At 35.8% G+C, this 17,896-nt stretch overlaps 1 protein-coding gene across 1 annotated transcript in view; it reads right to left on the bottom strand.

Annotated features, from left to right (window-relative positions):
- LOC121416052 (serine/threonine-protein kinase ATR-like) overlaps window positions 1-17,896 on the bottom strand; it is a 59,525-nt gene that overhangs the window by 1,155 nt on the left and 40,474 nt on the right. The window contains exons 40-61 of the mRNA XM_041609493.1: window positions 17,602-17,752; window positions 16,579-16,732; window positions 15,593-15,708; window positions 15,052-15,243; window positions 14,655-14,732; window positions 14,221-14,320; window positions 13,257-13,379; window positions 12,784-12,962; window positions 12,121-12,301; window positions 11,703-11,813; window positions 10,936-11,004; window positions 10,563-10,649; window positions 9,915-10,033; window positions 8,935-9,064; window positions 7,477-7,566; window positions 6,659-6,766; window positions 4,024-4,112; window positions 3,229-3,297; window positions 2,401-2,496; window positions 1,840-1,993; window positions 634-785; window positions 53-155 (exon numbers count right to left, since the gene is read on the bottom strand). Of these exons, the coding sequence (XP_041465427.1) occupies window positions 53-155; window positions 634-785; window positions 1,840-1,993; window positions 2,401-2,496; window positions 3,229-3,297; window positions 4,024-4,112; window positions 6,659-6,766; window positions 7,477-7,566; window positions 8,935-9,064; window positions 9,915-10,033; window positions 10,563-10,649; window positions 10,936-11,004; window positions 11,703-11,813; window positions 12,121-12,301; window positions 12,784-12,962; window positions 13,257-13,379; window positions 14,221-14,320; window positions 14,655-14,732; window positions 15,052-15,243; window positions 15,593-15,708; window positions 16,579-16,732; window positions 17,602-17,752 (2,651 nt within the window). The remainder of the gene's footprint in view (window positions 1-52; window positions 156-633; window positions 786-1,839; window positions 1,994-2,400; window positions 2,497-3,228; window positions 3,298-4,023; window positions 4,113-6,658; window positions 6,767-7,476; window positions 7,567-8,934; window positions 9,065-9,914; window positions 10,034-10,562; window positions 10,650-10,935; window positions 11,005-11,702; window positions 11,814-12,120; window positions 12,302-12,783; window positions 12,963-13,256; window positions 13,380-14,220; window positions 14,321-14,654; window positions 14,733-15,051; window positions 15,244-15,592; window positions 15,709-16,578; window positions 16,733-17,601; window positions 17,753-17,896) is intronic.

Here is a 17,896-nt window from a genome sequence, read left to right as displayed (position 1 = left end):
AGTTCTCCATATTGGCTTGAACCACATGTCACAGCATTACGATAAAACTTACTTTTTCATTGTTGATTTCTCCTGATTCACTGAGAGCATTACTTCGTCCTCTGGAAGGTTTACTCCATTCAACCAAAGGATCATAGATAAATGTCTTCAGTACACTGTTGGTATCAAACCCAAAGAGAAACTCATTCAAGATCAGTCTTATGTTCTTTAAATTTGTTGATAAAATCAAGTATTAACTATGTACCTGGTCACAAATATGAAAATACACAGAATATCTTCTTAGGATGAGGTCATATGTCACATTTTTTTTTTATTAATGTTGAAGTGGGATTTTGAAGGCAAGAAAGTAATAAATGAGCAAGGAGAGCATTCTTTCATGACATAAGGTGAAGTTCTTAAAAAAAAAACTGTAAACCAGATGAGACAATGATGGCTTGGACCAGAGAGAACATGAGATGAGGAGTCTCAGAAGTGAGGAGTACATGTACATGAGGGGGAGGAGTCTCCACGGCAAAGAGTAGGTCAGAGTAGATGACTTGACGTTCTAAGCAACTCCCCATCTATTTCTTGCAGTTCCTAATGACATCTTTACATATTCCACATGTATCGATATTGGCGAAATGGCAGGCTTACCTCATGAGTGGATCTCTCTGGTCCCTCATGACTTTCATGGTGCCTTCACAAGCGCGTCTGAACACCCCTTCATATCCCATCGGTCCCATAGCACACACCATGTTGTGAGTTAGACGAAATGGAACTCTCTCAGGCCAGTCAAAGGTCTCACCCTATAAAGACAAAATGCATCAATTCACCATTATTTCTCTATGTTCACATTTTTGCTTCCACGTATATATTATCCACCTCTTTTTGGTCTGGAAAATGTGATATAGAACCAATTTTTATTAACTTGCAAGGGTTTGAATTTAGATCTTGCTCCTCTTACATCATCTCTCTTCATTAACATGTTATTCAACGATTCAAGGTAGAGTTGCCTTTGATTTACCTGAATTAGAATGTATATCGGTGTTGGTAGCAAGGATGTGGTAGTGTGGTTGCAATTTTGTTAGTGATTGTGGCAGTGTTTACAGTATAGGTAATGTGAAAGTGGTGATGATGGTTGCGGTATTGGTGTTTGTTATGGTGGTTGGTGTTGGTCTTGGTATTAATGGATGGTGTGGGAGGGGTTATGTTGGTTCTTGTAACTAAGATTGTTAGCTTGGTATACAGTTGAAGGTGACTTTGGGAAAAGTGGTGATTGTGAATTTGGCATTGGTAGTTGAGTAATGAAGTTATGACAATCGCGGTGATGGTGATGATACAGGTAGCGGAGGTGGTAGTGATGATGGTGGTAGTATTGGTGGTGAAAGATGTGGTAATGCATTTTCGAGAAGCGATTTTCACCAGCTGTGAAAACCATATGGCAATATTTCCTCCACAACTAATATATTTCAAATACTGTCAAGAAATATTCACATGGCATACCACTTTCTCAGCTAAGACTAACAGAATGGAGAGGGGGGGGGGATAAAATATTGGTTTAAGAAGAAATCATTATAACCAGTGCCTGGGACCATGGTGAGTTTGATTGGAGTAATTGGAATCGTGTCTGTTTTTTATAGCACTGCAAAACAAATTTTTTTGTCTGACCCCAAAAACTCTTGTAAGGGGGAAGTGATATAAAACCTTGATGGTTTTAATTTTGTGTAATCTTGTGTTGGCAATGTTTATACAATGGACCCAATATCATCTATTCACTGATGATTCAATGTCACAATATTGCAGTATTATTCTGATACTGACAATCCTATGAAATTCCCTGAACATTTAAGTGTATCATACCTTGTTGAAAAGACAGTTAAAGTCAACATGAACACAGTCTCCATTGGTAGAATCAAAGAGGATATTCTCTCCATGCCGATCACCTAGACCAAGGATGTAACCAACCATAGACATCACAGCTGAGGTACGGGCATACGCAAGGCGACTCAGGTACCTAGATGAAAAGTTCAATTCAAAAAGTAAATACCAGCCAGGGCATGTGTATTGATGATGGAAAAAACAGATGGCAATTCTTTTTAACAACTCTTTCTACCTCTTTACTTAAATCTGTAAGCAAACCATGATATGTTGAGATGAATTTTCAGATCTTCATTTTACACAATACCAGATGGTTTTAATAGCAGGTAGGTAGGGACAGAGGGTCATGCAGTTCATACTTAACATAGTATCCAAATTAACTGGGGAGTGTTTCGTGAAACAATAATCAATGATTTTTACTTCAAAAATTGCTATGAGCCAATCAGATTCAAGTACTTGTATAGCTCATATCAGTAGAAATCACAGACTAAGTTTCGTGAAATGTTCCCGTTTGAAACGGAATGACAAGGAAACCATGCTCACCATGATGTAGGATCTGTGAATGTTTTCTGGAACCATTCACCAAAGACTGGAGGATAACGAGGCATCAGTTTATTCTCAAAGATATTTAGCTTCTCTCTGCAAACAAAATAATGTGAGCAAATGTGTAGGGCTGCCAGAGGAGGTGGTTGAAACTATGGTTCCCGAAGTGACGCTGGAATGTGACTATTTTCCTGAGCGGTGCAGCCCTGAAGGAAAATGGTCGCATTCGCAACACTTGAAAGGATCATAGTTTCACCAAACCTCTGATCGAAGGCTGTATATATTTGGTTTATATCCGTCATTCAAATTGAATGATAAGAATATAGATCTAATTGAATGAGTAACAATCTTAGAAAGATAATTCTTTAATTAGCTTTGGTGATATGATTTATCCCCTTTACCACAAATGCCAATCGTGCTTTCACATGAGTTTGGTTTTAGCCTAGCCTCGCCCATAGCCGTAAATATTTTTTTAAGTATTTATGTCTGACATCACGGCTCTCGGTACTATTCCCGGGTTGTGACATCATATTTAGGATTCATGGTATTTTTGCCAATTTTGTAACATCAGTTCAAACTACATGTATCTCAGATTAGGATTGTAATGAATGAGGTAATTCACAATAATGTGATTTACAAAGGGAATGGGATAAACTATGCATGTGGTTTGGCTTCACATTTGGCATAAATTGCATCTTTTCAAGGTAACAACTTTTAAAAGAGCATCTGTCATTAAATTGAAGATACAGGGTAAAGACACACACACACACAAGACATCAAATGAATATTGATCAATACAATTTTACAGAGTTAATATTCTATACTTACTCAAGAGGTGCTGAGAGACTTGGAATCATAGCTTTGAGTTCACTGCCTGATGTATACAAGCCTTTCTCCCTGAGAATATTACAGGATTAAAATTCAATTAAATGGAAGTTGAATTACATTGAGCTGAATTGAAATGAACTAGAATGGATTAAATGGAACAGGTGGGTATTTCACAAAGCTGCTCATGAAATTGTTTGGGGCTGGAATATGTTTTAGGTGCTAAGTCAGTGAGATAGAAATACATCATTCAACACAAAAAAGGGTCACCAGTCATGTATAAAATCATTCCGAGCTTACGGAAAGCTTTATGAAACAGCCACTTGAACTGAAGATAACTGAATCGTATTGAAATGAAATACATTGAACAGAGATATATCAAATCAATGAAAGGCAGGATGTATCACACCATGCATCATAACAAGCTAAGCTAGTCCTATTAAAAAACATAATTTCAAATTAAAATTGAAATATCATACACCCTCATTCTAATCTTCCTCCAAGCCTCAAGAAATCCCTGTCATCTTTACATGGTCACTTACATCTCTGATGAGATTATGATGGAAAGGTTCTGGCAACTTATCAATTAGGGTATATATCCTTTTTTTTAACTCATTAATTAAAGACTTCATGAAAAAATTATTGGGGGAAACCGCAGTGATCTCTCTACATTATAAACAATACAAGCATGAATCAGGGAGACTGTAAACATTGTTGCTTTTAAGAAAACATAGTATGTATCATTAAGGTTTCAGGGACTTGGCATATTAAAGAACATACTATATAATGTGATGTTACCTGTATATTTTATGCAGTATTGGTCTGAGTCCAGCTGTGTTTGGAACCCATTCAATCAAACCACATTCCTCATTCAGTGGGATCACGGTCTAAAATTTAAAAAGCAATTAAACAAAATGCACTTTTCACTGCACAAAAATTGTTTTTACTACTTTATTGTTGAATATAATTTACGGGTATAGAATAGAAATAAATAACTATTTTTCTCAAACTTTAGAATCTATGCTGAATCTGAATTCATTTTTCAAAATTGAATTTCAAGTAATGAATTATCTGTATAATAATTCAATCATCTTTTATTCTTCAAGCTACAGTTTATCAGAAAGTGAATAGACAAGTAATATATAGAGAATGATAAAGAATGTCTTCAGAATTTAGAAATATGATATTTGTATTAAAAAACCCCAAAGAATTTACGTTTCTATCACATTGCCAATTTCAGGGATTTAGGTGACTCTTCTCTTTCAAATTATATTTTGAAATTTAATAATTGATTGCATCAAATATTACCAGGCCTAAATGTTGATGAAGTCTTGCATACATGTAGATTAATTTTAATAATAAGAAAAGATCTAAAATAGATTATAACCAGCGTTCTCGCCAGAAAAAAAATCATGCATGTCGGGGACTTGTGCTGGCACTCCTGGGGGGTGGGTGCGGAAGCGACGGCCTTTTCATCAAATAGAGACGCTAAGGAAGCCCCATTGTGGCGTATTTTTAAGCCCACACAAATGCACAGATACTTGCCGTTCAGTAGGCTTGGGAGCCAGCGCCGAATCCAAGCACTGAGATAGAAAAAACATGGAATTTGGAGCTGACAGAATGATTTACTTCGAGCAGAGGACAAACTTTCTCTGCTTGGAGTTGGAGCCTGCAGTGTATGCCGTGTGCATGTGACTGAGGATTTATCGTGTGTGTTGTATTTCTGTGACTGTACAAAGCCAGTAGAGAGCACGTGCGTTGCTTTAAGCAACACTCGTGATTGTATCATCAAAGTTAGTGTATTGGGATTTGTGTGTGACTTTTGTGAGAAGTTTTTTTTTTTTTTTTTTTCATTCCAGAACCCCCCACCATCATTTGCTCGCTAGTCTTAAATGGGAGTCTTGTCATATTGGAATATTGACCAGAAGTTAATAAAACACATATTATTGTTCTGTCAGTAATGAAATTAGCGATTGAACTATGGATATTTTTCAGTCATATTTCCTTTAATCTTAGTCTTGTCATTCCAAACAATCATTTTTTAAGGATGTATTTCACCTTTATCCAGTTTGCCATTTTCTTAAGTGACTGAAAACAAAGACTAGTCCCAACCCTCTGCGAGTTGTTTACATAACTTTCTTTGTCTCCGCTAGTATTGCACAATCTTGAGAAGCACATGTTTGGAAATCTGATATTCTTGCGGTGGGGGGGGAGGGGTTACAAGATTGCCGCCCTTTTCATTCTGTGTTGGGTTTGGCTGCTACATGGCCTGTGTTGAGAAATTAGGTCAGGGTAAATTTAATTGCAAAGAGAGGCTTTGGACGGCATTCATGATGGACAGTCTTTTTTTTTAATGCATCATTTAAATAATTTCAACTTCACATTTGCAGGCTTGCAGGTATATTGTATGATAAAATTACTTTTTTCAGAATTGTACGAAAGTTCTACAAAAACTTTATCTTTTTACATTGTATTTGGACACGAATGCAGATGTTTCTTGACAAATAATGGGCTAAAAATACTAAACAGTAAACATACAGACCTCAAGTAAACCAAGTACCACACATTCAAACTTGGATTAAATCAAATCAGATATCAGTCAAGCACGGAAATCACTCTATCATCACAGCATTAAAAAATATAAACAATCACTTCGAAGAAACAATTGCCAGGGTCAAACCACGGTCAAACATGTGCTTGCGTTGTGTCCTGTGTGTGTATAATGTTTGCAGTGAGTTGATCTTGTGATGATGGGGAGAGAATTTGTGTGTGTGGTTTTTATGTCTGCATGGATGACTGGGAGAGAATGAAAGGACCAGGGAGTCGGGAGGAGAACCGTAGCGAGCAGCCGCGAGCTAGCTGGGCGCCTTGCCACTTTCCTAGCCGTAGTAGGCCTGTAAGTGGTCTTAAGTTGGTGGGACTTCGGCGCAACCCGATAAATTAAGTTGATATCACTAAGATGAGTTCATGGAGTGTATTATTTTTTTATGAATATTTCCATTTAATTTTTCCACGCATGTCGCTGAAATTTTACGCATGGTTCCACTTGATCTCCATTTCCGCACGCATGGTGTTTGAACCATGCGTATTATACACTGGCGAGAACGCTGCTTATAACTCCAAGTAATTTCATCAAATTCTTTGTAGTTTTCCATCTCGTATATCATAACACTTGGTATATTTAATTAGCATTGGCTATATTTACTTTGTATTTGAGACCCCCCCCCCCCATCCCTTCACTGCAGTCTTATCACACATATTTGATCTCAATTTTCTAACTACCTTTCCACATAATAGTTTTTCTATCTTTAAATGCTAGATTCACCACTTCACACAATATTTTTTTTTTCATGTAGCTAGTGCTTAGAGACAATACATATTAAGTGCTATATAAATATTATTTATCATTATTATGATTGAAATATTAACTTACATAAGTTCTGATATGTAGCTCTCTTCTTCTGGATTCTACATCCTTTCTTAGACATTTGTTGATGATACCATTGAATTCCATGAGACGATTATCTTTCCTCAGATCATCCTGAAAAGACAGAGGTTACCATATTTAAAGCTGGTATTCATTTAGTTATGGTAATGAGTAAAAAATATGGATCATATGGATGATTTCTGAAAATCCATCAAACAGGAAGTGTCAGCCACATAACTTTTCTTTAAAAGACTGTTAGTGAAAATTAAGACTTCATGAAAGACACTCAACTACCTCTCCCCATAATTTTAATATTTTCAGTCCTCCAAGTTCTTTAACTAGAAATTAATATTTTAAATGATGTGAATAATCATGAATTTCCTCCTATTCCCATAAAAAGTCTTTCTATACAAGATAATAAATAATAAGCAAATTGTTATGATCTGTTTGCAATTCATATAGAGAGCATTCATTTATATTAATTTGTACATATCATCTTTCATTTATTGCAAGTATTATAATATACTTCATACCATCTGGCAATGATCTTAATTGTAGATTTCTAAAAGCTTACTATACATTTAACATGAAATTATAACAAATTAAAAGCAACCAAAAGATTTGATACATTCACTTTTTTTTGGGGGGGGGGAGAATCGAGCATAAAATTTACAAGAAATTCTTAGGCAAGTTTCATTTAAAGGATTAAAAAAAAAAAAAAAAAAAAAATTATAAGGTTAATTTACAATTCAAGTACATCTTGATGACATTCCTATCTTGTGATTTCATTATGCCTACATTCATTCTCTATTCAAATAGCATACCTTTGGTTTACACATCATGACATAGAGTCTACCATCACTTCCCTGTATTCCAATCTTCTTAGGTCTTTGTAAAGATGGAAGCACTTCCACCTGCAATGATAAATCCAGTAAACCTAGTTGTAATTAAGGTAGCCTTTTCAATCAATTGTTGCAAAAGTGCACACTACACTACACTTTTTCATTCTAAGGCATGCACATAAATGTAGCTGGGTTACCCTACTTACATAATATTCATGTCATACAATGTATGTATTCACATTTTTTGGCCAACCATGACCTTCCAGGCTGCAAATAATATTTCAAAATACATCTATTTACTTTGAAATTCATCAACATTTTCCAAATTCATCCAATTACTTTGAAAATCATCAACTTTTGAAATCTTATTGTTCTTAGAATCATATTCTCAATCATACCATCGTTTATCAGTTCATACCATGTGATATATGTAGGGGAAGGCGGGGTAAGTTGTGACACTTTTGCATTTTGCATGTTAGAATTGATATGACTTGTACTATTGTAGAAATAAGTACCTTGCCTTTAAATTTGATTCCTGGGAAATGTTTTTCACCTACATATAACTTTCTAACCCCACACTGAAAGTCATCGTGACCTTTGAAAAAAACGATGTCAAATGGCTCAACTTGCCCCATAAATGGGGTAAGTTGTGCCACCGTCTGGGGTAAGTTGAGCCACAAAAACTATGTATAAAATGTATGGGGGGAGAACCACCATGTCATTTTTTTGTTTAAAGTCTTTTCACTTGCTACTTCTCTATAAATACTAATGTCCTATAAAAGGAAAAGAGCAGTCATGTTAATTTGCTCCTTTCAGCCTGCATTTCAATCGATTTTTATGGTTTGTTTGTTTTTTAAGATACATTACCATAAGAATTACCATGGCTCAACTTGCCCCATGCTGTTTGGCTCAACTTACCCCAGTCCGAACTTAGTGCGATAATTTTGTATCCACACATTTATTATGCATCCATCATATAAAAGACTATAATAAGAATGAAGATCCATACCTGGACTAACAATTTTGTTATCATGTCTTTACTTATATTCAAAGACGTGTGTGTGTATAAAGCACTTATCTATTTCACACTCTTTTTTACTTTTTTGGCTGAAATTCATACTTTTCCCTCTAAAAAACTACTTTTTGTTTCAAAATGGAAAACAATGTGGTGGGGTTAGGGGTCATGCTATGGGTCATCAATACATAACACCACCACAATGTCTGACTCATTCATTATTGGCCTGGGGCTGGTGGCTCAACTTGCCCCTATGCTCAACTTACCCCGCCTTCCCCTATTTGTAGTTGTAGTATATTTTTCTCTGCTGGCAATTGCCATTTTGAGCATATATATATATATATATATACATGTACAAACCCTGACGACCAAGGAATAGGAACAAATTACAAAAGAAATCAAATACTACACATGAAAACACTTACAGTATCATCAAATCCAATGATATAAACCTCAGTCATTGGAAAGGGATCATGAGTATGATGTACTGACTGACTGGTGGGTAGAGTGACTGTCATGGCTGACTGAAGAGGAACGATGATCTTACTGAAGTTGCTGTAATACCATAATAGTAATATTAGGTCTTATACTTGACTATTTCTTAATTTCAATGTAGGTTTAATAGCTATAAAAGGTCATTATTTGCATGAGATTTAATTGTAATAAATAGGAAGGGATATTTACAATCTATCCTCTAATCTGTGCAATATTTTATGCTTGCACATCAGACCAAATTTGTTTTAAACTGTTATTTATTGAAAAATATCAGCAATACAAACTGATTTTTCAACCAAATTCATATAGAAATGAATAGTATGTAATAACTTCATAAAAAATGAAAATGATAATAATAATAAATAGACTTATATCGTGCCAAATCCACTCTGTAGAGTGCTCAAGGCGCTTATCAGGAAATAATAAAGGAAATTAAGAAGAATTGAAGAGAAACGTTTAAAGGTATTGTTTGAAAGTTTCAGAGGTCAAGCACTGTTTAATGTTTTCAGGTAGGCTATTCCATAACTTGGAGGATAAGTGAACAAATGATCTCCCCCCCCCTAGGTTTTGGAAACTTTGGGGGTAACAAGAGAACTGGAAGAGGAGGAAAGTAAGGATCTTGAAGGGGTATAACTTTTGATCAGTGAAGTGAGGTACTGGGGAGAAGAGCCATGGACACAGTGGAAAGTTAACAACAAAACTATGTCTCTCTTCTTTATACAAAAACCTCCCTGATATAATTTTTAACACAAATACCATAAATGAAAAGCTGAAAACATATAAACATGCAAGGCTCAGAGGGAAAACCTAATATCACACATAAACTACAGTCTAATCACTGCACAAATCTGAATTAAAAACTAAATTCTTACTGCCCCATCAACCGTAAACAAATTAGATTAGTACCTACCTATCGGCTAGAAGTCTCTTGAGTGATCTGAAATCATTGTTGATGCTGAGTCTTTGACACCCTGTTTCTACCTGTCTATTGCACAGATCTAGTAATCTATCAGTCAGTTTAGTAGCATCCTATTCAGATAATATTCAATGAGAGAAAATGAAGTAATTTATTCATGGCAACCATGACTATTGGATTATTCATAATATAAAAATGGTGTACAGAAACATAACACAGAAGGAATATTGTTTGAACTTTATGTGGAAAGCAGAGTCTTGCTACAGAACTATACTGGTCACTTTGTCACTGAAATCTTGTTTTTGATTAGCTGTAACCAAGGTAGTTACCAATGGAAGGCAAAAATTACCAAGTTGAACTGTAAATATTGAGCACTTGCAAGATGGTATGCATACACAGGGTCTTACTGAAAAACCTAAATTATTGAGAAATGCAGGGTGAATCTAAAAATATTTCTATCTTCTCATATGATAAGTTGAAAACCGCAATGCAAAATAGAAGACAAAATAAAAACAAAATATAAAATAACTTTGAAATCGACATAAAGAGAAATAATTCAGCATTCAGCCTATCTTCCTGTATTCTACAGCAGAGAAGAATCAGAATTGAATAATGTATTATCATAAGATTGGTGACACTTACATGGATGAATTTCTGCAGCTTCTTATCCAATGTCTTGGCTCGACTGAAGATTTCAGCACATCGCCTCTGCCTCATTTGATACGAACTCTGGAAAGTAAAAAATAATAATCAAAATCAAAGAGTAAACATATTTGTTCATTGATTTGATTATAAAGAGGACCTCCAATAAATCATGATTCATAATTTTAATGATTTTAGATATTTCACAATGAATCAAACTCATTAAACGCATTTTCAAAATTTATAACATAAATCTCTATTTGCAGAGCAAGACTTGTTCAATTTTGCTCTATTCATTCAACTTTATGTTGAGATGGACTCGATTGTTAAACTACACTATGGATCTTGAATATGAGAAGTGAACTATGCCTACCTTAGAGACAGCCATTGACATCCACACAGCCTGCTGAGGGAAGGCCACAACCACTCTAGCTATTATCTCCTGAAACAAAGATTCATGTCACAACAATAGTCAAATCAAACAATCATTATACTTCTTCACTATCTATTCTCTCTCCACAAAAATGATAGGCTGATAAGCATTAACATGGTAGTTACCATTGTACGGTAAAGGTACTAAGTGGAGCGTTGTGGCCCAGTGGATTAGTCTCCGGACTTTGAAACAGAGGGTCGTGGGTTCGAATCCAAGCCATGGCATAATTTCCTTCGGCAAGAAATTTATCCACATTGTGCCGCACTTGACCCAGGTGAGGTGAATGGGTACCCAGTAGGAAGAAATTCCTTGAATGCTCGAGCGCCCGATCAAGGTAGCCGTGCTAAAGCCGGGGTAATAGTAATAGCAGGGCCTGCTGGGAGAACAGTTTTCGGAACTGAAGTGGCTACCCTGGGATTCCATGCAAGTTACCATAATAGTAACTTTTATGCAACAGGCTTGGAGTATGAAAGTTCATCTTTTAATCCACCACACCTCTACTTGTATAAGGCACTGTCTAATCCACTTACAACTATGACTTAATGCAGGAATACTTCTTAACATCATCTTATTCTAATATACCACATTCTTGTTAGAAGACAAATTGATGATGGGATTCAGAAAACTGTTGTGTAATCCTACATGCAGAAAAGCCATAAGACACAAATTTTGTCAAGGTTTCTAATAAAATAAGATAATGGCTTTACCTGTAGCTGAAGGGAGACTTCTTTGTGTGAATGACAGATCCTAGAGATGAGTTGAGAGAAGGATGTCAGAAACTGATATGGGGCTAGCCTATCTGTGAACTCAGCAATGATCTGCAAAGAAACCAATGAAATATAGGGTTGAGAAAATGATGTCAGAAATTGATACAGGGCTAGACTATCTGTGAGCTCAGCAATGATCTATAAAGAAATCAATGAGAAACAGAGCTATCAAGTTTAGCTGCTGAGCTAAGAATAAGATATCGAGCACATGGTGAATGGAGTTACAAAACATGGCTGAATAAATTATCAGCCATATATCTAATACACTCAACCTTGTAACAGTACAATTTATTGGGACTGTAGAGGGTGTCTATAGGAATTACAGGTTTCAATAAGCAATGAATTCATTTTTACTGACCTTATGAAGTTTAGCCATGGCCTGTGCAGCTTTGTTGACCTTGTTGCCTTTCTCTAGGTCAGAAACATGAGCACCATAATCTAACCAGAGAGTGAGTAGGCGTGGCATGGACTGGTAGATGTACTGATTACCATACATCAAAGATTGACCAAAGTTCTTCACTACATGTACAACAAACTCCCTGACAATACAAGTGAGAAATAAAGGGCCAATATCATTATTGTAACTACCTGTACCATGGTAAGAGGCCTCAGCAGGAAATCATAATCATGGATTCCATTGACATGAAATAATGAGAAAGTAAAATATGTTTAAAGTCTTTATGGAACAGGCCCATGATGGTATACAACTTGGATGAACTTGAATAATGAGATTTATGACAAAGACTGATGATGGAGACTTTTCAAATAAATTAATACAAAACTAAAAGTCTGATTTCATAAATACAGATAAAAAATGTGAGAAATTCTGATTTAAAACAAAATCCTATCTGTTATCATTATTATAAATTTACATGTCCTTTCTCAATGCTAATTTCAAAGTAAACATTAAAGTTTAAGTGCTTCTAAGTTTCACACTTCTAATAAGCCCAATAAACTCGGTTTAATCTCCGATCTTAACACTCCTAAATAATCATATTACTAAAAGGCTTTGAATTTTTACCCTGCTTTCTCTGGTCTATCTGCAAAGCTGAGCATCAGACGGTCATAGTACTTGGCCAGATAGAAGTGACCATCTTCCCATTCTGAGTTGACCTCGGTCACTGACATGTATTGCTTCATTACAGAGTTACTCTGAAACTTGGCTGTGTCCTCCATGAAGCGACCAACCAGCAGCAAAGCCTTCAAATAGATTGTTAAAGTGGAGCAAAGCAACCACATTTATGCAAATCATATCATAACTTTTAAAACATCTATGAAGGGGAGGATCAATGGTTTCACACATGAGGCACAGAAAAAAAGTACATTTCTTGGATATTTCTGAAAAAAAGGGGAAAAGAGATTATCACTTCAATGAAAGGAAATCATTTCTCACAAAACGGCAATAAACAAATTTTTGTGATTGTTTAGAAATTTGCCAATTTTTTTTTTAATATTAAACTTATACACTAAACAACAAAAAATCTAACATTTAACCTTTGAATGGGCTAGCCTCTGTGCCTTTGCCTCTGGTGATTTGTCATTGTGTAGATGGTTGCCATGGGAGAAGTGCTTGGCCACGCCCTTCTGCAGGTCAATCAAAGCTTGATGGCAGTCACCCTGTACAGAAAAGAGACATTACATAGACACTGATCAGCTCTCATGGAAAATTTTCACATCATTCACATGTTAACTAAGGAACAGGGGGCCAAGTTAAGAGCAACTTTAGGAACGACTGGTGAACCTTTCTTACGTGCTAAACCAACACCAATGAACATTTCGATGTATACTATTTACCACAAGAATCGTTGTTCGTTCTAAAAGTCGCTCTTAACTTAGAAACAGCTTTATGAAACACTCACCAGGTGTGGTTCTGCACCAAGAATTGAATCTAGTTTTGTAAATGGCAGACCTTTTGTATTGATATGTATATTCCATCCATTGCTTTACATGGCATAATTACATCACTTTCTGTCTCATAATGTGCCCAAATCAAGGCAAAGAAGTTTTGTCAATGCTAAACCCTTATTGTGCATATTTTTCATGGCTCTTCACAAAATTTAGTGCAAGCAAATTATTAGCTTCTGACAAGATCTGTTTCAAAACAACAAAACTTTACAGCTACTTGGCCAAATACCATTTGGTCTAATTCCCAGATTATCTAATACTACTATGACTTAAAGTCTTACATATGTAAGATTGCTGTATAAAACAAGAGGATTGGAACTTTGCTATCAATACACAATTGTTTCCAAATAAATGTTTTGGAAGTGAAAGACTCACTAAGAAAGTGAATAAAAATTGCAATACCAAAGTAAATGGATCAAAACAGCATTCTTATATGATTGTGTGGGTGATTTATTATTGGTAGATGTATATGTTGACATATAACAATCACTCTTGACTATCCATATACTTTTTATTTTAAATATGTATGTGAGCAACAACTCTGAGATATTACCTTCCCCCAAAGCCACTTTGCTTTCTCGATGCACAGTTCTGGCAAGGAGTAGAGTCCGGCATTTAGGAGAGAACTATAGGCACCCTGGAGATGACCCGCCCTTTACATTAAAATCAATAAATGAAAGAATTAATCAATCAAACAATCATCAGATTAGTTAACAAACGAATGAATAAATGGTTGGCAGGTTGATTGATTGAACAAATAAAAGAATAATGAAGGAAAGACGACATGAATAAATTTATTTTGAATAAAGGAACAAACTCTGAATTTCGTATCCTTTATGCATCCTGTGACTGACTCTCATTATGAAAACCTGAAACAAAAAAATGATTCAATGTACTTTATTGTGTATATTACTGCATGCTGTTAAAAAAGACAAAGTTTGTTAACATCAACAGTACACAGAAGGTAAAAACAAATTAACTACTCACTTTCTTGCAACTTTAGCACTCTTCAGCCAGCAGTAACCGATGTCTTTATCCAGCTCTGCTCTCTCTGTGTTCGGAGGGCTGGAACAAACCAACAAACAATTCTCAATGAATGTAAATAAAAATGACCATATCTAAATCCTAACTCATGAAATGATGGAAATTAATAAAAGGATATCATTAAACTGTTTCGATTGAAAAAAATCAAATACAGTAGCTTTGAATTACTAGAAATACATATAGGTCTCTAATAGCCAGGATCATCATTTAACAAAAAAAATAATTGACACATTACAGTGGGTCTAATAAACTTCACATCATATCAGCTGATTTTTAATCTGTTATTTATGCATTTATTCTTTAAAATAATTAACTGATGAATTGTCTAAGTGTGTCTTACTTGTTAAGTCCTAGTATACTCCTTCGTAGACATAGCATTGGTTCTTGTGTTCTGAATGATGATTGGGCCATAGTTTGCCTGGCATCCCACCACTCCATCAGCTCAGCTTGTGATTGGCTCTTACAATCACCCCCAGCAGAGAATCCAAGGAGATTGGTGACCCCTAGATCCAGGTCACAGAGCATGTGCAGTCTGCAACATAAACCAAAACAGAAGTTGTACATGTAAAATATTAAACAAGGAAGATGTAGAGTAGGGTACGTCCATGCAACAGATATGACAGTTTTCGAAGCATCACAATTTAAAATGTAAAGTATTCAAACAGTTCATGTCTAGTTCATTAGACATATTAAACATTCTGTTCCATCAAAATTAATCTGCCAAATTTTATTGAACAGTTGTAGAGAAAATGCACTTGGTATGCACACTATATCATTTCCATCACGAGACACAAGTGCAAAAAAAACTACTAAAATTGTGCATTTCAACTGGCCGAGAGCAGATTTTCAATAATTTTCGTTTCTTTGGGAGTGTATCCTACCTTGCTATATATTCATATGCTCTTTGATATGAGCCTTTCTCCATGCTTGCAGCTGATAGTGGCCCCATCTGAGCACTTCTAGCCAGCTGTAACTGAGTTCGGAACTCTTCTTGATTCTGGGTGATCAATAAAAGTATACACCACACTTATCATAACAAATATGCTATAGAAAGGCTTATTAAAGGTCATGTCTACCAAATACGATGGAACATGAATCGATAGAGACAAATCAACCAAGAAGAATGAGAAGAAATTTCATTAAAATTTGATGCCTACTGGAACTGGGTGCCCCCCCCCCCCGAACAAACAAATGAATTTCAAAATAAATTTCAGAATGAATTTCAGAATAAAAGCTAAGTCTACCAAATATGAAGGAGCATCAATCAAGAGAGAAAAAAAATAGAGATTAAATATCATTGAAATTGGATGAATATTGACAAAATTCCCAGTTTCAAGTTGTGGCACAGTAGATGAAAATACTTTGAACCTTGGTTAACTTGGCTTGACCAAAGTTATAACACTTCATTTATACTGTCTTCATGTTAACTTCCTCATTTTGCTACCAATGGTGGGATCTAGGAGGGACGTCGACAATGCTACCCCCTCCAAGAACCTTGCCTCCACGACCCCCACCCCTCCCGCTACTAGATTAAAATTTTGTTTAACAGAGAAGTTTTCATTCTTAGCACACAAGCATTACAATTACATTACAATGCTACCCCCTCCAAGAACCTTGCCTCCACGACCCCCACCCCTCCCCCTCGAGCTCCTAGATTAAAATTTTGTTTAACAGAGAAGTTTTGATTCTTAGCACACAAGCATTACAATGTGGATAAGTATACAAACAATAATTTTGTTTAGTGTAAAGTCAAGTAATATTTTGTCTGTGCCCTATATTTTTCTTTTGCCTTCCCAATTACCCTCTATCTTTTCCCAATTAACCCATATCTTAAAAATCCTAATTCAACTACTGCTTCCTCACACACCCCTTCTCTAGCAGCCAGTAATGTCTTCCCCAGCAGGATGTTCCAATCACTGTTGTGTCCTTCATGTTTGAGATTGGATTCAAGATCATCCCATTTAGCTAGCTTCCAGCATGCCTCAACGCGATAGGAATTCAGTTGGCTTGACCAGTCTGACCTAAGGGGGGCATAAAGAGATACATGTATGCCTTATATTTACAATTTATTGAATTTAACTTTTGTTGTACATGATATGCCCAAGGCTGTCCAGTTGGGCTTAACTGAACAATCAATTGTCCAGAATGGGCCATGTTTCATAAATCCTGATAACAATGGGAAGTTACAAGCAACTTCAACACTAATAGAAATAGCTCTGACTGTCTATGAGCAAATTTGTCCTTGAATTTACATTTGATAATGGTTTAAGAAACAGGGTTCAGTGTTTGTAAAGGGGAGGGCGGGGGGGGGGGGGGTATCTGGTCTTATAGGCCCATATTCTGAACTAGGGTTTAAATTGAACCCTGTGTTGTGGTTTAACTATGGAGAGCCAATTGGGGCACAAATCATTAACAGTACACATTAATTTATTAACTCACATGACACCTAAAAATTGTTCATAATTGTCTGAGAATGATAACTGAAGCATTTTTCATCATTATGAAAGCAAAAGGAAACAAAATAGTCACATTAGAAATATACAATATAAACATAATTTTTTGAATTGTTGGCTTCCATTATTTCAGCACAGAGTTAGACTGTGGTCTAAGTTAAACCTGACTTCAGAATACGGGCCACAGTGTCTCCAAATTGCAAATTTTGACTGTCTCTGTGACCTGATATTGACCCCTGCAATAATCAATCATTCCTTAATCTTAGAGTTAGGGTTTGTGATAGGTTTTGGTGTTCTGATTAAAGAAAAAGACTAGGATTAGACTAACAATTAGTAACAGGTGTACATACTTGGCTTAATAATGTGCAGATTTTCCACAAGAGCCATTGGTGACAGAGAAATGTCATGGCATTGACTATCCTTCCCCCATACTGTACCTTTGTGAAAGCACCCCATTAACATGAACCAATGCAGTATTAAGCTGACCAAGGTCAAGGAGACATCTGACCAGTCCTTTATGATGACCCATCTCTCCAGTCTCAAGCTGTGTAGCTCTCTCATAACATGCCACTGCATCCTGCAGGTTACCTGAATGAGAGTAAGCACATGCCTCATTGAGATACGTACATGGCAAATGCACAAATTTTTAATAAATATTGATAAGTCAATTTTGTTTGAGCAGTGGCTTCAAAATAATGAACATACGCTGTGTTTTGATAGTTCTGCATTTTC

Source organism: Lytechinus variegatus, chromosome 5, assembly GCF_018143015.1.
Source record: "Lytechinus variegatus isolate NC3 chromosome 5, Lvar_3.0, whole genome shotgun sequence".
Taxonomy (NCBI): domain Eukaryota; kingdom Metazoa; phylum Echinodermata; class Echinoidea; order Temnopleuroida; family Toxopneustidae; genus Lytechinus; species Lytechinus variegatus.
This window is presented reverse-complemented; position numbering and strand designations above follow the sequence as displayed.